This window comes from Dermacentor variabilis, chromosome 1, assembly GCF_050947875.1.
Source record: "Dermacentor variabilis isolate Ectoservices chromosome 1, ASM5094787v1, whole genome shotgun sequence".
NCBI classification, from domain to species: Eukaryota; Metazoa; Arthropoda; class Arachnida; order Ixodida; family Ixodidae; genus Dermacentor; species Dermacentor variabilis.
Genome location: NC_134568.1, coordinates 59968768 through 59995949, shown reverse-complemented (window position 1 = coordinate 59995949; position 27182 = coordinate 59968768). Strand labels below are relative to the sequence as shown.

At 45.6% G+C, this 27182-nt stretch overlaps 1 protein-coding gene and 1 long non-coding RNA gene across 4 annotated transcripts in view; both read right to left on the bottom strand.

Annotated features, from left to right (window-relative positions):
• eIF4E1 (eukaryotic translation initiation factor 4E1) overlaps positions 1-18224 on the bottom strand; it is a 56782-nt gene extending 38558 nt beyond the window's left edge. The window contains exons 1-3 of one of the 3 annotated variants that reach the window (XM_075687779.1): positions 18068-18224; positions 15106-15354; positions 3383-3496 (exon numbers count right to left, since the gene is read on the bottom strand). In XM_075687779.1, coding sequence (XP_075543894.1) covers positions 3383-3496; positions 15106-15354; positions 18068-18094 — 390 coding nt within the window. In that variant the 5' untranslated portion in view covers positions 18095-18224. The other 2 variants (XM_075687786.1, XM_075687772.1) reach the window with 2 other exon arrangements.
• Positions 18225-25176: 6952 nt separating this feature from the next.
• Positions 25177-26772, bottom strand: LOC142578360 (uncharacterized). Its single transcript, XR_012827213.1, has 2 exons — positions 26317-26772; positions 25177-26124 (listed from the first exon to the last, which is right to left on the bottom strand). It is a non-coding gene; the product is annotated as an uncharacterized LOC142578360 (long non-coding RNA).
• Between the last annotated feature and the right edge of the window lie 410 nt (positions 26773-27182).

Here is a 27182-nt window from a genome sequence, read left to right as displayed (position 1 = left end):
CCGCTCTGTGACAAGCGAATCAGCCTCTGAATTTTTGGCTTACGCATTATGACACTAGGTCTCACTACAGTGCCTGACTGTTTCAGTTTTTTTGTTTTTTTAAGGCTTACAGTCGCCGACCGATTTTCCGGACTCCAAAAATTCGGATATGCCCGATTATTCGGATCGCCGTTCTCCCCATAGACCATAATGTATAACAACTGCCGAAAGTTCGAACACCTTGCAACCTCCCGTCTGATTTTTTGGACACTCCTTGACCCAACTCGATCGAGGGCACCATGCACTGACTCTGACCGGTGCACAGTTCCGACTTACTGAATGCCATTTTTGTTTTGAACAAAGCCTCCTTGCTGCCCCACGAAGTGGCGCTACTAGAATAGCTGACAATGAGGCAAGCACTGCACTCAAGACGAATGACAGCTTCTGTGTGTGTGACTGAGTGCTCGTGTGTGTCTCGTCTTCACACCATTTATTCTCAAGTTTCTGCACTAAACACTAGAAAAGATTGATTAAGGGTGTGTCGCCAGAAGCAGCGGTCCCCACTGGACAGCCCGTAGTTAGCCCACATTCTAAAGGTCAAGCACCCCAACTCGACAATGGCAAGAAGGTCAATGCAATTTCTGATCCTGCTGCTGGCAAAGCAATGCGGTGAAAGAACACCAGGGAAAGCCCATCAGACCTGGGGAACAGAGATGTTAAGCGAGGAGCACAATGATTTCACTGGCTTCTTCTGATCCTTGACATGTAAATACTGTACATAAAGCTGATTTTCTCGTCCCCCTGGACTTACCTTTTCATCTGGCACCCAAACAAGCACCAGCCCTGGAGTCTCCGACCACTTGGACACCAATTTCGTAGCAATAAGTACTTGAGTGAGGACGAGCCATCATTTGTGGTAGTTTCGGCAACTTTCAATATTTTTGGACTTGCTCGATTATGCCTTTCAGTCATGTCGTCCCCATTTGGAGACATTCTTTTTACAAATGCTGTCCAGTCACAGCAAGAAAAAAACTGCTCAAGTGGTTCCTCTGCTTACTCAACATTACCCCCATTAGTGCTACATGTGACCACCTTGTTTCACGGGAATTTTGATATGCCGCATTCCGTCAGCAGTGGAGAAGCACAAGATTTTTGTTCCTCACTATGCTTGCAGTCAATTAACTATTACTTGTACAAGTGCTTTGGGCCAATGATCCAAATATTTTTTATGAATAAATGCGACACCAATCACTGTATGCCAAGTTGAAATCTAACTGCTCTGTAATTATGAATCCTCACTAAAACGGAGAAATTATCTTCCTAATGTCTTTGCTTTCTTTCCAGAGTCTGTGGCAGCTTAGAATACAATATTTACTCGAGTCCAACACGAACTTATTCCCCATAAAACGGGTCCAAAAATTGCGTGCGTGTTAGAATTGAGCACTACCCTAAATCTGCGTTAACACATTTCCAATGGCATTTCAAAATGGTTGCCTCGTACGCGCTTCACGACTAGCTGCCATAGCTCCCGTTATCTGCGTTTGCTCTATCAGCATGGAAGTGCTGAAGATATGCCGAGTTCATCACGATGCACGGAGACATGTGCAGAAATGGACGAAAATTGGAAACTTGCATGTTACTAGCGCAAACAGGAGAGGCATTCTATTCCGGTAGCTCCCATGTACGGCGCGGCCCCTATCTTGTAAGCGATATACAATGGAGACGGTCTACGCCCTCTACTAGAGGGCCTCTACGCATCTAGGCGCACTGCACTGTGCTCTCATCACTTAGTTTGCGTTGAAGCAAGAGGCTGTACAAAGGTCAATTTGCTTGCTCCTGCTACCACACTTCCTCACTCCAGTGTTTTGATAAAGAATTTCTGCGGTCATTGAGAGAGATTCGTTCATGTTTGCTTGTGCGCGCTTGACATCATGCTTGTTAATTTAAAGCAAATGTTTAAAAGTTTACAGAACGAATGAAACTACTATCCTTACTTTTTCATATAGATGTCTACTAATTTGCTATCGCAATTGATGCTTCATCTTTAGAGCAAAACTACTACTGAATGAAAGAATGAGGTGCTCAGTACTGTAAAGGACTTATGTTTCTTTAGGTCACAGCAAACAGGTGCATGTTAAAAAAGAGGGAGTTTTTTTATTTCCCTTTCTTTTGGGGGGGGGGGGGGGGGGGGGTCACCAAAAAAGGGTGCGCGTTACAATTGAGGGCCTGTTAGAATCGATTAAATAGGGCAATATTATGCGAATTCTATATTTATTGACAGTGCATCATAAATGGTGAATGAAGTGGTTATTAGTTAAATAAGAGGAATTGTGAAGGAAGAAAAAGGCAAAATGTACACAACAAGCAACAAATACACTTTAGCATGTGCAGAAACATCGCCTCTGTTCTGTAGATGCTGAAATGCATTTGTTTGCCATATACATCTTGCCTTTCTATATTCCTTCACAATTTCTCCTATTTGCATTTCATTGAAATGAAAACGAGTTGCAAGCCGGTACTTCTGTCCACGTGGTGCTCCTTCCTTTTGTGCTCTCGTGGCTTCTGCAGTGCACGCTTAAATTTACAAGAAAAATTAATGTAAAATGCAATGTCTGTTACGCCCCATGAAGCCTTTATCCTGCGCTTGCATCTTCACGCATAATTGTGTGGGAGCCATTACTGAGCCATGGAATATTTAATGTCCCAAAACTGCACACCGTGGTGGAGGACTCTGATCTATTTTTAATTCCACGGGAGTTTTTGCCTCCCACCCCTATCAGAATGTGGCCGCAGCAGCCGGGAGTCTAACCTACGACCTTTCTCAGCAGCAGGGCACCACAGCCACTGAGCAGGTCATGGGAGCCATTCTGCAGGAAAACAAGTGCAACAAGATGGATGCTGAATGTTCAAACGAGGGAACATTTCATTTGTCGACCCCTACTTGCTCACACAGAAACAATGGACCAGCTCTTTTTTTTTTTTTCTTTTAAGAAATTAGCAGCACATCGGCCTATTTTCATGTCTACAGCAGGGCGAAGGCCTTTCCCAGCAACCTCCAATTATTGATGTGTCGCACTAGCCAATTCCAACTTGCACCTGCAAATTTCTTAGCAGCACATACCTTGCAGAAAATATTGCTGTTGTACAACATTTTAGTGAACAAGAGTGCCCAAGAAAGTCAAAATAGCTTTCTGAATGGCATTTTACTGCTAAATTAAGCGAACTTATTGTCTCTCACCAATTGCAGTAGAAAAGGTCCTCAAATTTTTCGGCATTGTACTCGCAGCTTATGCACCAGAAGCAAGCATACCTGTTATGCCGAACAACTTGCTAGCAGCAATTGGGCCATAGATTACGGACGAAGTCTCTGTCTCGGCAATTACCAAACAAAGGAAAAACTCACAATTTCAAGCCAGTAGTTATCCAAGTCTGTTGTCCTCTGGCTTTTGTTCAAGTTGAAGAGCCAACGACCTCCTTGCTTGTTGCGGCAGTCTTCCCACATGGGCTTGATGCCATACTGGGCAAGAAAATACCAGCTTGCAAAAATTAAACAGCTACATATTTTAAGTTAAAATAAGCATAACAATATGACAACCCCCATTAACATTTGCTTTGGCACACCGAGGAACATTTCGCACCAACATTGAGAGCTGAACCTATCTGTAGGGAAAAAAGTTCTTGCACTCAGTTTTTCGAAATTGCAGTAAACCACTCGAACAATATCTCGGCATCATATTTAAAAGCAACCAACATTTTTCAGGTGTTTTGGTCGACAGCATCACAAGATGTCGACCAGCGCTACATCAATCTGCACCACATGTGGCAAACGTAATCCTAGTAATGATATTTGTCAAAAAACACAGTGGTGGATTGTTGTGGGAAGGCAACAATGGGACGACAGGTTTACAAGCTGCATGAATGTAAGCTGCATTTCAATTGGATAAATGCTTGCAGGGTGAGTGAAATAAGAAAGGGTATGTATGCCTTGCCCTTTTTATCTGTTTTTAGTTTAATTTGTAAGCTGAATAACTCACTTGCCCACATCATTCAATTCCTTTTGAATTCACTACGAAATCATACAAGAAGCCCATTGTGGCGTAACACTCGGTTAAAATAATCTTACAGAGCCCCTTAAAGGGCCCCTCACCAGGCATGGCCATTTTAAGCCTACAAGTGCAGAGCATACAATCCACGCTAATGATCATGTTTGAAAAGAATTCCATCGCTACGTGCCGCGGAAAAGTCCGAAATTTCAACCCAAACGCCGTTTTCCTTTTCCAGCGTGGCTACCGCGCTCCAAGCTGGACAGTGACGTACCGGTGTCCCTGCACCTATGTACTCGGGTCCACAGTCTGATGCCGCTCGTGGTAACACACGACTTTAAGAATTATTCAGGGCAACATCTGTTATTTGTGTGATCTGTTGCTTGAATTGACAAATTGAAGTTTAGAGAAATAATAAAACACATAAATGGAATGACTGCATGTTCTTGTTTTACTTGGCACCGAAACAAGAGAGATGCACTTCCGCTTTGTCTGCTTGTTCCCATGGTCATGCAGTCACATGCGCAGGTACCAAAACTATGCCATTTTCTACCGTGTTCCAGCGCATGAACATGCTCTGCGATCCGCTTGTTCTGCCCCAGTATTCGTGTAGCTCTGAATTATACCAATAGTCATGTGTCCTTGTGCACAGCGCGAAAATCATGCCCCGAGCAAAACCAGACAATCGCAACAGCTCGTGCACAACGCCATCAGCAAAAATGCACAGCGCCGAAAAAGAAAAAAAAAAGAAAAAAATTAAGGTGGGGCCCATGACGTATGCACCACGCAATCCTTTAGGTCCGAAATGGGAGAATGCAGGGAAGGAATTTCGCTTGCAGAGGCTAGGCGGGGCGAGTGGAAAGTGTCGCTATGCAGTGGAGCTCGCCTCCTGAAATCATGGGTTAACGGCACTAAAATATTTTTATTTTGGCTATTAATGAGCCAATTAGAGCCAAAAGAGCCAACTTTTGCGGCAGAATGTTCCATGTAACAACTTTCAGCGTATAACCGAAATTTGCTATGGGGCCAGGGGAGGGGCCATTTAAAGGGACCCTCACCAGGCCACATAGAGCATTTCGATTATACACTGGAAGTTGCATGCCCTCTAGGGAGCGTTCTACCGCAAGAAGTCTTCAAATTGGTTAATAAATAGCCGAGATGGAAATACTTTCAGTGCTGTGAACCCATGATATTAGGAGGCGAGCCCGACTCGCCACTTGCCTACATCTAGCCTCCGCAAGTGAAATTCCCACCCTCCCATCAGAGCCATAGGATCCCGTGACGCATACACAACACATACCCCGGCTTTTATTTAGTGAAGCTGTTAAGGGCTGTTTTCCCCAATATCGTGTCCAAGTCTAGAAAAAAAATCCTGTAGATAGTGCAATGCTAGGCCAACCCACGGCAAAAGTGACGCAGGCATTGCACACTCCCCATACGTGGGCCGATCCCAAGATAGTGCAATACCAGGCCAATTCGCGGCGAAAGAAGCAGGCATTAACCCTTTCAGGGTCAATGACGTAAATATACGGCACCACGAAACAAGTCCAAAATGGTCGATGCCGTATATTTACAGCGCTGTCTGTACGTTTAAAAATTGTGCCAATTTCCCAACTTTTCCTTTCCTGGCATGTGCTGCCATTATGCAGGAATACAGGGAATTTTTTTCTCATGCTTCCCTCTCCCGTTTTCGTTGCATGGTTTGTTTGCTCCGGCACATCTACTACCACTTGTGCATTGGCACAAGCGCAGGCGGACATTGGTTAGACGTTGGTTAGGCACAATCGTCAGTGTATATCGTATGCACTGCGCTTGTAATTTCAAAGTGGCCAAACCTTTCGAGGGCAGAAAATAAAAAGTAGTTTCAGCATATTTTATAGCAATCCATTCAAAACACACCATGTGCAGTACAGTTTCATGCATGAAACAGGACTCATTTCACCGAGCATTCGGTCATTTGCTGTCGGTTCTCAGAGAATCCCTCTTGCCTTCTCTCTCCTATAGACCATTTTATTGAGGGCACTGCCATTTTGCAATCACAGCGCTGTATCGTTCGGCACCGTGCTGGTATGTGGGATTGCACTGGAGGGTGTACAGCAAACGTGCTGTTGACGACAAGTGGCAAGTTTCACACCTTCCCCGAGAGGTGTCCAACATGTTGTTTCGATTGGGAAACTTCTTAATGTGTCGTCACTAAGCTTTTAGCTTTGATATAACCTCAATATCGAACGGCAACGGGCCTAGAGGCGCTCCTGCAGCTCTGCCCACGATCGAAATAGGAGGCAACTAAAGTGAACACTATATATATATATATATATATATAACATATGCATGTCTAGCCTTGAACTATATTAAGGTACCACTCACGTGACAATAATCAAAGGTGTCTCCATGTGTCATGCGGTGTGCCACACCAGCGTACATCCCAATTCAGGTAACCGCAAAGCTCCAAGGAAATATGTTTTGCTAGTTTTCGTGCTCCTAATATTTTCGTGGTACAATTTTCTTAACGTTGTTTATCTGGCACCCAGGCATCAAGCTTCACAAAGTAAATAACTGTAAAGTAACTCGATCGAGAGGGCTAAATTAAATTATGGGGTTTTACGTGCCAAAACCACTTTCTGATTATGAGGCACGCCGTAGTGGAGGACTCCGGAAATTTTGACCACCTGGGGTTGTTTAATGTGCACCTAAATCTAAGTACACGGGTGTCTTCGCATTTCGCCCCCATCGAAATGCGGCCGCCGTGGCCGGGATTCGATCCCGCGACCTTGTGCTCAGCAGCCCAACACCATAGCCACTGAGCAACCACGGCGGGTGATCGATCGAGAGGGTTGTTAACATGGATAAAATGAGGTGACGATAGTGGCCACGAATATGCCACGATCAACCAAACTCATGCTGCGCGTTGAGAGATTATGCAAACTCTTGGGTCTCTAATGGTGCCTGCACGTGCAAGGGCACCTCACCTACTCGAGAGAGCTGAAAAACGAACTGCTCTTTGCAAGAGCAGCTTTATTTTCTGCAGTAATACAGGGCACGATGAGCGGCGTTGACAGCTTGCTGGTGAGATTCACAAGCACAGGAGAGCCCGTGTGAACCAGGGCCGGTTGGCACATGGTAGGCATGGCTTTGGTTACAGAACAGAAAAGAACACACCTGCATATCTTAGTTGGAGCATACTGGTTTCATAATACGTCCTCTGTCAACTTCCGCCAGGACGTTGGCAGCCAAGCATGATAATCTCAGAATATGTTTGAACAAAATAAGTTGAATGCGCGTGCACAAAGAAAAATTTTACTTAATTTGCAATAGCTGACCGACTTGAATACACACCTTTCTTACATATCCCACTTAGATCATGGGTGCCAAGTTCAGAGTTCGTCGCCAAGTGCCAACTGGTGACAAAACCTTCCGAACATACACATGATAGCATCAAGTCCTTTCTGTTTATGCTGGCGATATAAAGGGGACGCTTCACTGCTATTGCAGTGGCGGTGCCCACGAAGTTGCCGTGGCTTAGGAGGCACTTCACGCTTGCTTCCGAAAGTTATTTTTGCAGCTGAATACAGCGGAGTGGTAGCCCGTTGACCTCGAGTCCATCGCAGAAATCCCAGACAGAACACGTTAGAACCACAGGAATTTGCAATTAAACCGCTACCTTACCAAGCTGCCGCTGGGAGAGAACAATCCCCACATACCAATGTGAGGAAGAGAACTGCGCGGCGTGTTGGTTTACGTTCCTCCTCGCCAATAAAATGGTCTATAATCCTGCCAAGCCTCCCACAACCTCCACCATGCAAACTGATGCACCTAAGTGGTATGCAATATCTGTTTACCAACTCCATTTTTCGTGACAGCATGGAATCTTACTTCAAGAGTGTTGCACTAGGCACACATTTAGAATTGGTTGCATTAGAACATTTATTTTCACTCTTGAGCTAGAGGTTCCTAAACATTTATGATAAAGTTGAAGGGTACATAATAAAGCAAAAAAGAAAATTTTGTGGTCTTGACACATTTGCGTATTTGTATTTCATTTATTATATTCCCAATCTTGCAATAATATTAGAGCTAAACTGGGGTGCGGTCAGAGATCTTTGTTCAATACGCATTCTGTTCAGTTTCTGCAACGTCGCAAAGTGGCAGTATGCAAAATTTGTAATAATGGGGTGGAGAGAGCAGCCAATGGGCAAATGGTGAACTTCCCGGAAGTTTGCTTCCCTCGTTGTTTGCTTACAGACAGTATACTACAAAACTAAATGTTTCTTGTCCTTCAATGAATGAAATCCTATCTAAAAAATGTATTTTTTTTGCTTCCAGAAGCTTTTGCTCTTTTTGTCATGCTATTTGTCTTTTTCTTCATCCCATTTTGAAGTAGTAATATGTGCGAGTGCTACAATTTGTAACTATTAGTTTCCCTGTGTTGCCTCTAGGTGGTATCGCGCACAGTAAGAAAAAGAAAACGACGGGAACGGTGGTGCACTTCTCAAGAGGCAACAACATTCTAGTGGCTCGCTGGTACCCGATGATGGACACGAGTTCCCTGCACAACCAACACACTATTTGTTTCGAGAAACGAAAGCGACGCTGGAATTTGGTTTCTGCCATTTCTTCAAACACGTTTCACACCTCCACTGCTCTAGTTCCTCCTCAAGCAATGTCAATGCAACAATGGAAGTTTCTAACGCAAGTGCCATTTTCTAGAATTAAACTATGAATTGGATCCGAACGTGCCATTCCGCGGCCGAAGGCGTGTTTGGATCCAATCCACCAGACGCGCAATGCGAAGCCGGTGTCGTAACGAGCGTATGATCGCTCCCAACTCCCGTTGCGTTCAGCGCCTAGCCAATGACATGCTCAGTTTCAAGATGATTGACAGGAGCCAGTCATTCTGACAACACCAAAAACCTGGCCGTGCCCCTCGGCGGACGACGTCGACATGGAGTAGGCCAATTGCGCGCTGGTAACCAAACAAACGCGCCGAACAACGATCTCCGATCACACCCCTGAAGTGCAGTGTTGAACATGATAAAGCAGCACAGTGGGTTATGTTATGAGGTATTCCAAAGTGAAATACTCAATTTGACCACCCGGAGCACAGTACACGAGCACTTTTCCATTCCACCACAATCAGACTGTGGCTGCCGCAGTAGGGAATCGAACAACCTCATGCTTGGCAGCAAAATGGATTTGAAGGGACACTAAAGAGAAAAGCTAAGTTGACCTTTATCAGTAACTTACCTTCCTCAATTACCAAAACGGCCACTCTTAACCATGAGAGGAGGCTTGCAGGGTGTCTATCAAGTTTACATTTCCAAATTCCCTTTGTTTTCCAGGTTTTCCCTGAGCGCCATTGCAAAATTCCCCGAGCGACACAGAACCTTGTTTTATGTCAAGACAGGCTGACCCCTTGTTGCCCGATACTGTCAATCTAGTAAGCATGCTAAAATAAGAACAAAACAACCTATTCCAGTTTGAATAGTAAGGAGTAGTATTTACTTTATTCAAAAAGAAATCAGAAGGGAGGGGTTAGTAAAGTGCACAGCAAATAAAATAGCTTTGAAAAAATTTATAAAACTCATTGCTAATCAAATTCAACATTAAAAATATGAATAAAATGGAGATGCATGTGGAAATAAATATTTTCGAATATCTCCTTCAGTCGCGAATTATGATTGACCATAGACACATGCGTGAAACAAAGATGTTGCTTGAGACTCCACTGCGAGCAAAAGAATGACTTTTACAGCATTTTACAATGAGTCATTGTAATTACAGAGTAACTAAATGTTTGAATAACGTAAAGTCAGTCATGCTACATTTCTTCATTATAAGGAATAAATCCCTTGCTCTAATTACATGCACAAGTTATTCATTGACTTCAAGCATTTCAACAAAAAATATATAGATATTTTGAGGTCGCTACCGACATGCTCCAGGTCAAATGCCGCATAGAACACCGTAGTGCCTTCACCAAAGCAGTTCTCTGTGATGATACATCTCATGTTGAAGTAAAATGGACGTAATTTAGCTTATCAGAATGTTCAATTTGCCCTAAGCTTAATGTTGGTGCTCTATTCCTTGCTACTGCTGCACAGAAATGGCGAAAATAAGCCGCATCCACAAATGTGGACAGTGTGACTGAAGGGGATGTGAGCTATTTATACAAACTGACAGCAAGCTCATTGGTACGAGGCCCGAACTTTGTCACAAGTGAGATTCTCAACAGCTGGTGCATCAGCCTCGACTGTCCTGACATACTCTCAGCCCACGCACAACGCCTCAGTGTTGCGGTTCACTGCTTTAAAAAGTTTATTTTGGTTTGGAAGAGGGACACCTGCATCTTGGCATCAGTCAACACTGTTTCTTTGAGCTGAAGCTCCTTGAAAGAAGCAGCAGCACGCTGCTTTTCCTGACAATTCCTCAATGCATAAGTCCTTTCTGTTCTCATGCTCCTTCCACCGCACGTTCATCCCACGAACCACTTAAGCATCCTCTTGGTCAGTTGTACAGTCAACATCCGATTGAAAATTTTCAGACAGCTTAGGGGAAGCGAAAACGTTCAAAAAATTTGGCAGTCCAAAAAATGAATGCATGTTTTCTACTGCCCTTAAGGGCTCAAATCGCAACAGGCACATCCGAAAAACTATGAAAGCCTACCAGTCCACCTACTATGCATATCAGTGCTTGCACTGTGACAGGAGACAGCGCATACGTCTGCATAATTAAGGAATACATACTGTGTGCAGTGACAACTGCCCCTTCCCACATTTGTCAACCATTACCGCAATACTTTGCCTATGCTTCACCGTGTAAAATTGCCGTGCTGAGGCGAAGCTGACTTTAGGGAAACAGTATTATGCAATGGGCCGTGCTTTCCGGGCTTCGAAGTCAATCGCGAGGATTACAAAGGTGGAGCCGGTGCCATTGCTGACAGCTGCGAATTCTTTCAATGAAAAACATGGCACTGAACGGCAAGAAGCTTAATAGCGAACGTCGAAGCACCAGCCTAGCGTTTGCCGCGGTAGTAGGTACGGCTAGCCAGCGATCTGCGTGCCAGAACGCCGGTTCAAGGCGCTGAGGTAATCAAAACAACAGCAGTGGTTGCTTTGATTACTGCCGTTTCAGACCTGCAGTAATGGCAAGAAGTCTGGAAAGTCGGACGGCGAAGGGTTTCTTTCTTCTGAAAGTTCAGACGTTCTTATACATTTGACTCTACAGGATGTGGCTCCGCGAAGCTGTCCGAATTATCGGCGCCCGGAAAGTCTAGAGTTTATTGTACACTGGAAACTCCTCCAGCCAATGACGCGACGATCCCTCTGTTACTCGAGCCAGCACTACCGCGACTTTCGTTCGCTTTCAATAAAATTGCAGCTATTTTTCCCCGATAGAAGCACATATCCCCCGAGTTTTCCCCCGAGTATTTCCAGACTATTCAACATCCCCAAGAATTCCCGGTTGGTAGACACCCTGGGCTTGGCAAGCCACAAAAGCTGAAAAACAGTTCCCTCACCAGCTGGGCGTCATGTCATGGATTTCAACGATGTCTGCTTGGGCCTAGTTAGCCCCTTATTGCATGAATTTTTATGTCCTTGTGAAAAAAATAGACAAGCTCTATTTTAGCCCAGATATGCCTTAACCAACCTGACTTTCCTATGCAAATGCTCGGTTGCAGTTTATGGGCCAAAATTGTAGCATATGATATACATCATTCAGTTATGGGGATATAGTTTCAACAATGCAAAAAGATTTTTTAATTATATGTGCATGAAACTGCAAGAAACAAATGGCACATGTTTTACAGCTCCAACTAGTACAGTTTAATTAAAATTTAGCCCCGTCATGGTTGATCGAATTGATAACTTCAATATCTATACTCTCAGACTTTTCTTGCCCATGAAGCGAAGACTAGGGAACCAAAGTGCCACTTTCACTGCTGCTGGAAGTAGTCCCGCTGTTTTGTTCACGTTTTCTTACATGGAAAATAAGTATTATTTTTATTTAACAGCACGTAATTTGAAAGGATACTAACATACACCAGTCAACTACTAGTATTTTATTGTATGTTGAGTTTGCTTTTACGAGTTTTCCCACACCGAAGACCGTCACATGTTTCATGCATTCTTTAAAAGCAAAATGGTGGTCACATATTCTGGTGAGCGTTCGTTGCTTGCTGTTCCAACGATTAACTCCCCGAGAGGCTGTCGACTAACTTCAGCAAAAAAAGACTGTTGAAGCACACAAGTGTTTTCAACATCTAAGCGGAAACCAAGCGAACCCATCTGGAAATCGCAACTATTGGCATGTTCAAACGAGTGAGCGAGCTGACTGCGGTGCTTGCTCGACCAATGCTGTGGTCATATGGCTGCTTCTGGGGCTTTGACACAAGCTGCATCGCTCGCTTAGAACTCTACACATAGGATGAGTATAAACACTGACTCGCATCAAATTGTCTCTGCCTTCACTAAAGTAGAGAAGTTTTGCGAGGTCGGAGAAACCAAAACTGGTGCCAAGCTTGCTCCGACTACATTGCGTACGAATAGTCATGTGGAGAAGCTCCGCCCCCTGTAGCTTTTGCTTCATAACGAAGAAAAGCTGTCTGCAAGTATAGGCCAGATCATTTCAAGACCTTGATTTTATGTTAACTGTTGCTTTGAATAGTCTTACTAGGTTGATGCAAGCAAAAAAAAAAAACATCTAATTCTTCAGAGTTATTGTTGCTGTTATTAGCTCTTGAAACATAGCAGGCGCCACACTATCTTTATTGTAAACACAGGTGGCATTCTCATTTTCTTACCTATTATTCGCCAATAATGATGCTAAGAAAAAGTGTAGTGCATACAAACATATTTTGCCACCAAATACATTTTGGAAGGAAACAAACATCTACTCTCCTTCACAGAAACCAGAACTGCATGCTGTATCATATATGATACAGCGATTAAAGGGACCCTGAAACGATTTCGATGATTTTCTACAAACGTACTGAGTCGTTAGAGTAGGTCATTCTGATCATTAATTGACGCACCTAAGTACTTTGCATAAAGCGTGTAATTTATTATAAGGTTTTAAGAATGTACATAGCTGCCGATCACAGCACACTGCTCAGAGGAATTTTCAGCCGCCCCTACCCATATGACGTAAATCACCCAATTGACGTCATGTGAGCGAGCCATCCGATTGGCTGCCCAGGGTGCATCATAGATAATTTTTCCACCTTTATGGTGAACAAATGGTGTTCGTAGTAGTTGGAATGTTAGTTAATTTGTTTCTATAAAAAGAAAGTAGCAGAAAGAGAATCCACAAGAACAATTTCTCACTGCACTTAAGCACTTCCGGCATACAAGCGTCGTCTGCTTGTGTTACGTGCTCCCTATTGATGATAGCTCCACTGTCAGAGTCTGTCTCAGTCTTTTTTGCAAGCACACTTTGTTGCGTTGTGACTGCAAATGTAGCAACTGGCAATGTCAAGCTGCAACATCGTGTCCCTCTGCAAGGCAGCAGATGAGTGGACTGGCTGCAGCGCATCGGACTGCCACCATCCGATCAGCGCCAGGATTTGCATGTTTACAGCCATCACCTTAGACCGGAAGATTACTAACGCAATAGTGTTTCGAGAGCCGGTATTAGGGTAAACGCAAGCGCAAGGGGACAGGGCCTGGCCGTGTCCCCTTACGTGTCATTTTCTGGGATGAGCAGAAGCGCAAATGTGGTTTGCATGGTGCAGCCACCTCGTGGCACAGAGCTCAGCCACACACAGTAGCAGTAACAAAATGTACTCTTTGCTGCTCGTGTACATTTTTCGCAGGAGTGTAATCATTAACACGTTTTTGTAAATGTTTAAAATGTTTTGCGCTTGGTTAGCGCAATATTAGCACTTTGGTTGGTTAAGCTCTGCGCCAACAGGTGGCTGGACCGTGGAGACCGATCAGGCAGCTCACGTACGTCTACGCTAAAGTTCCATCAGCTTGAGTTTATGCCTCCACCGTTCCGTCAAACCGTACGAAATACCAGACACGTTCGGCGCTGTGACAGAATGCTCGCAACGCACACTGCTTCGATAGCTCTCGCTTGGGGTCGCCTGCCAAGCAGTTGGCGGAGAGTTTGCAGAGGCTTTGCGCGCTCGCTCCTAGAGAAACGAAAGTCGACGACACGCCGTGCCATCATGACGCAGAGCCAGTGAAGGCGGTGTTTAGCCCCGATCACTCAGCGAACGAAATGAGGAGAAAATGCACGACTATGGAGGAGGGGAACTTGTAATCGTCCATAGCTCTCTTAATGAGACGTTTCACACAAATTGTGGTGCAAATTATCAACTTTAGCTGTACCCTATGCGTCTACAAAATTTGTCCGAACCATTTCAGAGGCCCTTTAATGCTTGCTTTACAGAAGCAGCCATATGTATGTATTACTCTATCAAAACATCACACTAGGCTAATGAACAGCAAAAAACCTGATATATTTATGCACTGATTTTAAGTGTAGAAACAGTGAAAAGAACCTGTTAATGAATGTTTCGCGCATGTGACAAGTTATTTTCAGTGCTAAAGTCATTGCTATTTCATTGCTAGAGAGGACACGGACTCCAAATCAGGAGTTTTTCTTTTTGATTCAGTTATGTCAGTTGAATGAGAATCATATACAACACACCATGCAGTAAAGAGTTGCTTATTCATCAGAAAATGGATGTATTCTAAAGGAGCGAGACTGAACTTTACAAGCTTCAGAACTGAGCTGCAACAGCCCAAATATGAAATAGCTTGAAATCCGTGACGTCGCACTGATGTACCGAAGCAGTTTTGGCAGGAAACTAGGAAAGTGAAACTGACCATTTTCTTGTCTAATAATTAACCCTGAAATTAATGAGGATAATTTTGAAGAACATCAGTCCAAACTGGTTTGGTGTCCCTTTAATGGCTCTTTAAGGTATCCAAGGGAGTATATATTCTACTAGAACAATAGAATTCCATGGTCTCACAGTAAAGACGTACTGCAATACTGCAATATTGTGACTATTCATTTGCTGTTACATACAGAAAACCAACTATTAAACTCCAGCAGGAAGAACACATGTTATTACCTTGAAAAGTGAATAGTCACATCCAAGAGGAAGCTTACTGGCCACCTCAATGTGGTTATAGAGGGCCCAGAAGTCCTCAACAGTGTCGAATGAGGTGATCTCTAGGAGGTTCTCCTCCCAGCTACGATTCTTGTCATTTTTGTAGAACCACAAGCTCCACCGATGCTGTAGCGGGTGTTTGATCATTTCAAGTGGTGGATCTGAACATGCTGGAGCCTGTTCAGCTGGCCCAGGCTCACCAGAGTCGCTCTGCACAAAATAAAGTTCAAGAAATTGCATGTACTAACTTTGCCCAGTTACACGAGATTCTATTCTCAGCAGGCATTTACTATTACTTAAATGTCAAAATGAACACGCCCTAGAGACCCGTACGACTTCGACTTATGGTGTTTAACATCCAGAAACTGCACAGTCAGGCATGCCTCATTGTAGTGGAGGGCTTTGGATTAAATTCACCCACCTGGGAACACTCACCCAAAGCACGGTACATGAGTTTTTGCATTCCAACTCCCACTTCAATGCAACCACAGTGGCTGGAAATCGAACCCACGACAGTGCTCAGCAGCATGCCATAGCCACTTAGCCACCACGTCGAGTACCCCACATGACAGTCTTGTTCAGATCATCCATGTTGATTTCATTTATCAGTTAATTGGATAAAGTACACACCTGTCAAAAGAATACAGGTCACACCAGGCCTGTATGCATCTGACAAAGCCGGACCATCTGGCTTCAGGCCACAGGTTGAGGCAGCTCTCTTACACTGTCAGTGTTCCAAAGCTCTAGACATGCCATCTCAACAACCGCGCGGTGTACATGGCACAAAGCTCTTAGTGGGTCCCTCTGAATTGTTTGGTTGACCAAGGCTCAGCGAAACAACGTAGTGAATAATTGTGAGCAGTTACTCACACATTCCTTTTTGAAACCTGCATTTTCACAAGCATTAGCTCTCGCCTAAACAGCTTGCACAGTTAATGCTCAAGCATTAACTGGCACAATGCATTAATTGGCACAACAGCATTAGTCTTCCCACTATCCTGCAACACACCACTGCATCTCTCTGCAAGCTAGACAGCAAAAAAGCCTGCATCTTTGCTGACTGCAATGCTGTCTTCTTTAGCTTCGACATCTGGATTGTAGCAGCAGTTAAAATGCAAACTGTCTAGCTAAGACTACAAAATAGCAGTCTGCACCAAGTTTGGAACACACTACTTGGCTCTAAGTTTTCGATGTGTTTCTTGGTTATACCAACTTTTAATGGTCGACTTTAATTCTGGGGTTTTACGTGCTAAAAGCACAATTTGATTATAATGCATGCCTTAGTGAGGAACTCTGGTTCAATTTTGACCACCTGAGGTTCTTTAACGTGTACCCAATGCATGGTACATGCGTTTGTACATTTCACCTCCACCAAAATCCAGCCACCGCTGCTGGGATTCGATCCCGCACCCTTAGGCTCAGTAGCATAAAGCCACAGCCCTTGCGCCACCATGGCGGGTAAAGGTCGACTATTTTTGATGATGTTTCCCAAATACTACTTTTCTGGAACAGTATGTCACTGACAAAACTTGCAGTAGTGTTCAACATACCCAGTTCCTACTTTCTAAGACTCTGGTCCTCTGCTCTTTAATGCAGCATCAGAACGCAAAATTGACCCTGAAGACAATATTTGTTCATCTGGCATAGGGCATTACAAAAACAAGATGGACAGAACATTATTTGTAGGAGTTTACTCATTGTTTGCAAAACCTGCAGCCCGTTCACAAACCCCCGTTTCCTGCTCGGCGCACGAAGCACAAAATTTTAAAACATGAACGACATGCGTAGTCTGCCAACCTGTCACAGGAATGAAACCGTCAAAACTACTCCGACGCCAACACGAATGTCAAAACATTGCTAGTTTGCAAAACACTTCAATCGTTGACATGTGACGGGCCATTCTCACCACACCAGTTCCCTACTAACGCGTTCAACATAGCCAATGCGAGACCGTCAGATGCAGAAGTCAACCTGTGGTTAAGTACACGTGACGTTTCACCTAGGCAGGCTTAAGCTATGAATACAGACAAAGGAATGAGGGCAGATAACCTTATTCCCTATGCAGATCATTAACCTTTTGTCGCCTTCCGTCAAAACCGTTTTCCGCCGCGAACCGTTACAGCATGTAGCACTTCGCTGTGTTTAAACGTGAATTACAAAGCTAAGTAAAGGCTATCATGTAGTGCAAGAATGAATGAACACAAACACTGCGTGTCACGACTACACTGTTAAACGGGTTCTGGTAAAACGCAGTGCTCCGCACTTGGCTAAGTGCTGCGAAGGATTCCGCTAAGAGATCACAGGAAGATCACAAAGTGAAAGCTGCTATCTCGGGTAAGGAAAGGGTGAGTTGACGCGCCGCCATGAATCGCTATTGCGCAACGGCCACAGGCAGCGCCGGCATCAGCAAGAAACACGCGAAATACGCAGAGTTTTACAGAGGTGATGATGCCGCGGGGCGTGACTCGGTCACACCAATAGGCGCCAACTAAAGGCATGCGACGGCAAAGCACGTCCACACAGCGCTTTCGGTAACGCTGGTCATACGACACGTTCGTGGGTCATGCCTCCGCGCATGGGTACAAATCGGCGCCTACTTAAGCCACATACCATCTGTCACAGAGCCACCCCAAGTTATACAAACACGCCCAAAGCACATGCTACGAAATAAAAAAGGAGTAACACCGAAATTAGACAGTGCAATAAACGAGGAAACATTCAAGCTTACAGCGCCTAAGCCTACATACGAATCCGGCACAGCGACGACCAAAACCATATTGGTGGCGACAAGAGACCCGGGAGCCCTAATCTGCTCTCTCCGGAGTCGAACACACGTGAAGCGTTGAAAATTCAAGTCGGTGCTCTCCGGTGAGGTTTGTAGACGTGACAAGCACTAATCACAGTAAAAATCCCATTGCCATACCTCCGAATATTTGTCTTCCGCCGCCATATTAGCAAATTTTTAGGTGTCCGTGTGGCTCCGTCTGGCGAATGAGCACGCGACTGGCACGCGGTGGGTGGGGAGCACGCGGTGACGTCGGCGACGTTAAGTGACGCGTGCTGCGCTGCACGCGATGCCAGCACCGCCAAGGAGAAAGAAATTCAACAAGAGGGAACAGTCCGCAAAAACTGGCAACAGGAAGCACGTCACGCCTAGTGTTAATCCCATCCGTTAGTTGGCGCGAGCATCAGAAAAAAAAAGAATGTGAAATAAACTTAGACGTTTTTTATTCTTTCCCACTAAAATTAAAAAGTTTTGCGTATAAATGAACTTATAGTTCGTGACCTATTTTTCTTACGTCACCTAGCAACAAGCCGGACGTTCATTTGAGGTCACGGAGGAAGGAAACTCAGGGGCCGAATCTTATAACGGTTCGGTTGGGGAACCGTTCATTTGGCCTCACCTGATTGGCCAAAATTTTGATTACGTCACAGATCGTCAGAGGCAGCGGGGCGGTATCGCAATTTTCGAATACGTCACGCATCTGCCAATCATCCTCAAAGCGAACCGGTCATAGGAACCGGAGAAGGGGTAGTCCGCTTTGGGTTCCGTTGCTGTGGCTTGGCTGTTGGCTTGTGACCTTGGCCGCGCGCGCCGGTCGCGCGCCCCCGGAGACGCGCGGGCGTCGCGCGCGCGTGCGTTGGTTGCTTCGGAGGCTATTGGCCTCGAGCTCCACCACTGGAAAAGCTGGCGCCACCGTCGGCGTGACGTGCTAGGAGGGATCACGTGGGCATAGCGGCCGCGTCGGCTGCTTCGGGCGCGCCGAAGCGAGCTGAAAACGAGTTTAAATTCCCTCGTACGCTGCGGTCCTCATTTAGTGGCGAGATTTTCCCGCTTCGAGTGTCCTTTACAACGCTTGAAAGCACTACAATAGGTAGTGGCTGCCTTTGAAGGCGCACAACATGGTAGGCTACTGCTCGGTGCCGCAATGCCGGACGCACGCGACGGAGCACGGTGTCAGCCTTATTCACACGTAGCCGCAGGACAAGAAGCTGTATGAAGCTTGGCTCGCGAAACATAAAACCGGCAAACAGTCATCGGCTACAACTCGGGTATGCAGCAAGCACAGACGCGAGGAAGATTTCGGCTACGGCGCCCGGTCTGCGATGTTCTGAAAACGCGCACTGAGACGCTCGCCCGAGTCCGCTGCCCGACTAATGTCATGACGGTTTGGTCTATGAATTTGTCGATGCTATAGATACTGGCAAGTTCAGTGGAGTGGAAAGGCAGCGGTAAGAAGCACACTTAAAGAAAGCATGGCATATGGTCATGTTTGTGTTATGAATTAATGCACTGGATTACAAAAAAGGAGCAGCGGGGAATTGCACGCTGAGAACACCGATAAACATACAGTGCGACGCAACTCGAGAAATAGTATTGAAAGGTCAAAGAATTTAGTAGAAAAAAAAGATTGAATCGTCGCGACGGCACATCACAGTCCCCGTAGGCGTCGAAGTCTCTACAATGAAATTATTTTTGAACAGCTCTGATAGCGCCCACGCAACAATGGTTGCTTGTATACTGTCAAATGCTCATATTCTGCGGCCTAAAGCTCATGGCACGGTGCGAAAACGCGCGCGCGGAGAAAGCGAAACAGTGCGCGGACAAGCATGCAGACGCGCAGTCGGTCGCTGCGAATCTGCGCGATCGCTGCATTGAGGCTTCATTCTATTACGCTCCATTTAGTTATACAAACACTATAAGAACATATTTCAGATAGTTTGCTCGCAGCATTTACCTACCTTTCACGTAAGAAGCCGGTTCGGGAGACTCCATCGCGGCGACTGCGCGCAGTGGCGTTCACTGTACGTATTCGGTAAAGAGATAGCGTCTGTAAACGATTGTGTGCTTTCAGTTTGCCCAACATTATTATTTAGACAGTAAGAAACTTCTCTCGTTTCGAAAGTACTTACAGAAATGTCCGGGAGAGCTCGCGCGTGATGTTTTCAGTGAGCGCTGACAGCAAAACCCATGAGGAGCGCGCCACGTGATCCCTCATACTACGCCAGCGAGGCGCTTCCGATAGATGGCGACTCCGTAACTCCTCGCCGCCAATTACTTGCCTTCGTCGTCTGCTTGGCGTTGCTCTTTCGGTGTCGACAACGGCTGGAAATGCGATACGCTTTCGAAGAAGTGACGGATAATGAGTTGCACCGCCCTTGCTGGCTTTCTAAGTAGACCTTTTGCAAGCTACGCTATCAAATGGGGGAGACTCGGGTGCAAGCGTACGAGTGGCCATTCCACGCAGAGGAAGGGACATTGCGCGCTGCGGTTCATCGCCGCCGGCCTGCAGCTCCCAGAGCTCAGTCGGACGCGAAGCATTAATCGGAATTGCCTAGATCTCTGCTGCCGGCATTGTCCACAAAGTTGTTCTCGCAATTACTCTGTTGGCCGGTTGAAGGGCTGGGTCAGCTTTGCCGTGACTTCAGCTTCAAAGTCAATGCCAAGGAGGTATTTGCATGGTGAGAACGAATTCCCAGTGCTATCGCCAGTGTGAATAGCTCGCAGATCACCGTTCAGCAGTCAGAAGGGTTCAACCTAGGCTGGTTCAGCGCTTCCTTCGTTCGGCTGATAAAACTATACAGTGCAGGACGGGAAGGTATTGTGGAACTCTCTTACTTAATTGGCTGCCCTTTTTTCTCTAGGTCGGGAGTGCCATACTTTGTTTCTCAATTTCACGGCACAGCGCGCACCGTCAGCACCACACTCTTCGATTTGACTTCGCGCAGGCAATGCAGGGCCCGTATACCGTAATGTTCGATTTAAGTTCCACTGCTTCTATCACGCGCCGCGCCGTGGGGCAGATCGCAGGGATAGCGGCAGCGCGGCGGCGAGCGAGTCATGTCCGAGCCGATGACGAAGGGCGAAAAAAGAAGGAAAATTGATATTGGCGGCGAGGAGTTACGGAGTCGCCATCTATCGGAAGTGCCTCGCTGGCGTCGTATGAGGGATCACGCGGCGCGCTCCTCATAGGTTTTGCTGTCAGCGCTCACTCAAAACACCACGCGCGAGCTCTCCCGGACATTTCTGGAAGTACTTTCGAAACGAGAGAGTTGTTTAGTGTCTAAATAATAATCATCGGCAAACTGAAAGCACACAATCGTTTACAGACTATCTCTTTACCGAATACGTACAGCGAACGCCACTGCGCGCGGTCGCCGCGATGGAGTCTCCCGAACCGGCTTTTTGAGTGAGAGGTAGGTAAACGCTGAGAGCAAACTATGTGAAATATGTTCTTATGGTGTTTGTATAACTATAAATGGAGCGTAATAGAATGAAGCCTCAATGCAACGATCGCACAGATTCGAAGCGACCGACTGCACGTCTGCATGCTTGTCCGCGCAGTTTCGCTTTCTTCGCGCGCGCGTTCTCGCACCGTGCCATGAGCTTTAGGCCGCAGAATATGAGCATTTGACAGTATACAAGCAACCACTGTTGCGTGGGAGCTATCAGAGCTGTTCAAAAATAACTTCGTTGTAGAGACTTCGACGCCTACAGGGACTATGCTGTGCCGTCGCGACGATTCAATCTTTTTTTTCTTCTTCTAAATTCTTTGACTTTTCAATATTATTTTTCGAGTTGCGTCGCACTGTATGTGTATCGGTGTTCTCAGCGTGCAATTTCCCGTTGATCCTTTTTTGTAATCCAGTGCATTAATTCATAACGCAAACATGACCATATGCCATGCTTTTTTTAAATGTGCTTCTTACCGCTGCCTTTCCACTCCACTGAACTTGCCAGTATCTATAGCATCGACAAGTTGATAGACCAAACCGATATAACATTAGTCGTGCAGCAGACTCGGGCGAGCGTCTCATTGCGCGTTTTCAGAACATCGCAGACCGGACGCCGTAGCAGAAATCTTCCTCGCGTCTATGCTTGCTGCATAACCGAGTTGTAGCCGATGACTGTTTGCCGGTTTTATGTTTCGCGAGCCAAGCTTCACGCAGCTTCTTGTCCTACGGCTACGTGTGAATAAGGCTGACACCGGCCTCCGTTACGTGCGTCCGGCCCTGCGGCACCGAGCAGTAGCCTACCATGTTGCGCGCCTTCAAAGGCACCCACTCCCTATTGTAGTGCTTTCAAGCGTTGTAAAGGAGACACTCGAAGCGGGAAAATTTCGCCACTAAATGAGGACCGCAGCGTACGAGGGAATTCAAACTCGTTTTCAGCTTGCTTCGGCGCTCCCGAAGCAGCCGACGCGGCCGCTGTGTCCACGTGATCCCTCCTAGCACGTCACGCCGACGGTGGCGCCAGCTTTTCCAGTGGTGGAGCTCGAGGCCAATAGCCGGCTAGTAAAGGTGTCCAGGCCTCCGCACGCCGGTGTGACGTCACGCTAGTCGGATGGGCCGGACAGTCGACGCCGTCGGCGTCTCCGCGCCTAGGTTCGTTGCGCTTGCAGTGTGTCTCTTTGCGCGTCGCGGATGCTATGGCATGAGAAAATTAGTGCTGTCCTTAAAGTGACAGCAACCTATAAATTCAGATGCTTCGTTTCCAAAGCAAGACACGTATAGCTGACGCAAAAAATAAGGGGGAGCCGCTGGTTCACCGCAGTCAACACCACCATAGAAAGCAGCATTCTTTCATACCTTCCTTAGATTACTTGATTGGCAACATTTTTGTTTTTTGTGTGTATCGCAACACGACCTGCCTTTTTGTGATGTTTGGTCGGGACTAAGACAAGCAAACTGCATGCTGCTTAGTCACTCAACTTTAGATGGAACGAAAGAAAGAGGAAAACTGCATATTGAAGACACAGAATATACTTTATTCACAAATGATAAGAACTGCATTCAGAAACAAACATTTTAAATCTTCTACATACAATTATCATTCTCACTCTTGCATTGCGTAAAACAGTCCTCGCTAGACACACGAATATCGAGGTTAATTTTATTGTGAAAATTTTATCATTATAGGGTCACGCACAACCAATTCTCAAATAGAATAAGCTTCCGTCTTTGTTGTACCATTTCTTGTGGTTATTTTATTTCCACCCGCCTTGTTTGCAGGCCTTATTGGTCTTCATAAAATACTGAGATAATGGTGAAAAGTAAGTAAAAAACGAGAGGCCTACTCTCAGTCCTAAATGAAAACATGCAATTAATGGATTGCGGTAGCATGGAGAGTTCGAATCATAAACAGGTAGCACAATACACTCAAATAACATTTGAATTGGCCAAAATGCAGGGTTTAAATTTTGATAATGTAGGCAAATAAGTCCTAGCTACGCCACAGGTTTCTTTTTACAAGGATTCTGTCAACACAAACATACGTAGATGTTCAACAAAACAGAGCTTCATGAATAAAAAATAAATAATGAGAAACATCTCAGGCGTTCAAGGTCTGCAATTTTCGGTCGTTCTTGGCGTTGCGTAATTTGTCGTTTCCTGTGCGGCACAAGTTGTTCAGCAGTGTATTCGCTGCAGCACTTACAACATGTCCCATTACCTCCTGTGTAGGATGACCGAATTCACACACATCGACATCCTCAAAGTCATGAAGGGTAGCGAACACAAGGCCGACAAGAGTATCTTTCTGCCTAGGAAGGCTGAAAAATCGTACGGCATATTCTGGTGTCCTAAGCTTGTCCAATATAATTTCAGTAAAGAGTACAGCATTAACTACAACTGCTCGTGGAAACTTCAGGCCACCCCTTGTCATCTTCGTGATTAATGCCTTCTCAGGGTCATCTAGATCGACGTCTTGCATCACAAGGCTTTCACTGCAAGATGCGCATGTCAGCTTTTTTAGAGCTGCATGGGCACAATAGCCGGCAACATAGGTTAGTGCCGGTAGCCTTGACGTTTTTTTCTCAATGTCGGAGTCGATCACAGTGACTTGAAACTGGCCGTTTCCTGAATGTACACTTGTCTCCAACGTGTTCGCGCTCGGTGGTAGTAGAATTTCCAAATCTGGCAGGTCCAGAACCTTCTGCAAACGCAATTTGTTTTCAGATTCATATATCTGCCTTATAGACACGTGGTAATTGGCACCAGACAATTGCCGGTACTTTCCACAGCGATCCTCTAAGCTATCAGTTTGAAATTTGCCCAAAAGAACATACTCGAAATGAAGCTCTTTGAGACAGTATATGGCAAGTTCGTGCAAGGCATGGGTAGTGTGGCTGAAAGCTATGAGCGTTTCACGTGTCAAGCGGCCATTGTCATGTTCCAGGCTTCTCCAGTGATCAAGCCATTGAACTATTCTCTCTAAGAATTCAAGTTGAGGACATGACGATGAAACTATTGGACCTTGCAATTGATCTCGCAACCGCTGTCCTTTTCTTGGCGTCTTGACGTTAACAATGTTCCACCAAGTCAAAATGGTGTCGACATATTGAGAGGTTTCCTTTGCATGCTGGAACGTTGCAACACTGAGAGCAGCAACAGTAGATGAGTTAAAAATCTTTAAGGCCAGTTTAACGTTCTGCCGTTCCATGTTTGAGGGGTTCTGTGCCTTCAAAGTGAGCGTTGGTGCTAGCTTCAAGAGCTCATGCTTTTCAGCTTCGTGCAGCTGGCATAATACCTTGAAAGATGCTGTAAGTATCTTTGGTTCAACCTCATCACTCTTCGGTTCAGGAAAGTACATGCATTTGCCAATGTTTCTTTGATTCAGCCAGTTATTTCTTATACACTTTAGTATGTGAACCGGGTCCACCACAAAAAACAGGGGTCGTGATGGGTCAGCAGGATGCTGGTAAACAATGCTGACACTTGCCGGCTTAGCGAAGTAGGACATGGCTTTTCTGTTTATGGAGTTATTGTCCGAGATCACTGCGATTATTCTAAAACCAGATGCCTCTAGATCAAGAACAATCTTCCGAAGGAAGTCGTGCAGCGCCTTAGCAACGATTTGTGCCACAGGAAGGATGTGTACAACATCCTTGTTTGAAGAAAGCAGGCTCTGTATCATAAATACGTGGGCAGTTTTTGCTGCAGTCGATGAATTTACCGCAGCACCAGTAACCAACCCAGCCTTGTAATCAAAAAATGATTGAAGGTGAATCTCATCAATCATTAACGTTACAGTCTTTTCATGCTCTTTATATGTGCTTACAATACGCTTTGCATAGGAAAGAAAGCTACATTCTTGCTGCTCCGTTTCAGGGCGTACATCGTACGATGAACACAGTCTTCTGATCGTATCAGGATGCGGCATCTTAAGCTTCATCGAACTTCTCAGGAATCTATATGCATGAGGTGAAATTGTGAACAAAAGGCTAGCAAAAACCAATAAATCGGGGGGATATCGGCCAGCATCATTCAAAACAAGATCAACCTGACTCTTCAAGAATTTAAGCACTTCCAAATGCCATTCTTGCAACTCGCATGCGAAATGTTTTCCACTTACTTCCTCTAGCAATTTCGAAACCAATGTCAATAGATGACGGGCCTTTTCAGAACGCTCAGTGCTGATATCCTTACGTGTCTGTTCGATCATGTGTAACACACTTTTCAAATCTCTCAAGTCGCACAGCTTTTCAGGAACTAAAACATCACCACACTTCCTCACACCCGTTTCATTAAAAAATACTTCGACGCGCAGGTCTGTGGACACGATCACCGAAGTACGGACTGCAGGAGCAGATTGAAGTGACAAGTCCAAAAAGAAAACCTTGGAGCCCTTGTTCAAAACTGTCCAGAAGTCCGAACACTGAAAGCTTGGCAAGGCCTTCAGCAAGTCCGCAAAGCTACCAACCAGATTTTTGGCGTCCTCTATGCTTGGGTTTGCTGAGAAAGCATTATTGCTTTTTGCAAATATGTGGCTTCCAAGCGCGCTCTTTTGGCAGCCGGCGCTTCTCGAACGCACACTTGCGGACGCGATAAATAGGCAGGGCAATTGGAAAACAAGCTCGGAACTGCAGTTTTCTTCAGACGGATGTTTTTCATGGTAACTTCGACCACTTTTCCTGTCTTGACGTCCGTGTAAGATGTCGTCTTCAAGTAATACGATGGCAAGAAATGCTTTTCACAGAGCTGAAAAAAAAAACAAAAAAAAAACAAGCCGTTACAGGTATGAAGCTCGACGAAAATGTTGAATTTACAAGCGCGTCGACAGGTGCAGAGACCCATCTATTGTGCACGCGTGCACGAATGCATTGCGCACTATGCTGACGAAACCTATTCGTCTGGAAACCCAGAATAACAATAGAGAGAAGAAATACTTACCACTGTGTACTTCGTTGGCGAGAAGTCCTTCCGAGGAACTGCTCTCGTCCATGCTTCCCGAGTGGCTCGGTCAGATTGGAACTTGTGCACTCGGACACTTTGTCCTCCGTCATAATTGGACTTGCAGTTTGGTGCGCAACAACAGCCAGGCATCGTTGCGCTTCCGTGTACGACGAACCACGCACAATAGAAGAAAAGCAATCGCGTTTACGGTGCAGCATGCCCCACCAAAGCCACCAAGCAAATGCTCCACGCGTTGCCGCTCTAGCGTTGCAGCCACGGAGAAAATTTGTTTTCAGAACGCGCGCCGCGTTCTACAGGTTTTCCCGCTCAATTTAATCCAAGCGCCAGTCAATTTAATCCGAGCGCCAGTCAATTTAATCTAAGAGCCAGTCAATTTAATCCAAACGCCAGCCGAAATAATCCAAGCGCCAGTGAATTTAATCCAGGCACAACGGAATTCAAGAACCTTTGGATTTCAAGACTTCTGAAAATTTGCGAACATATTATGAGTTAACACCTTGAAAATAAAAGAGCGAGGTAGTAGACCAGTAGCTATCCTGCCACGGGACTAACGACAACTTTTGGACGTGTTGAAGCGAAAGGTTTCACTACGCTAAGTCAACACCACGCATCGCGCGAGCCGGCGTATGTCGGAATTGGCTCCGTGAGCGTGTTCGGTATCGCATTGGCTCCGTGAGCGCGTGCGGAGTTGAATTGGCTCCATAAGCGTGTTCGGTGATTCTTCATCACTAGAGTGAATCAATCTTAGTATTTCCTATAGTTATCAAATTATATTTAGTGAATAGCCGTGTGAATTACATTTCATTTCATATCTATCACGCTATTCTGCATAAAAATTCGAG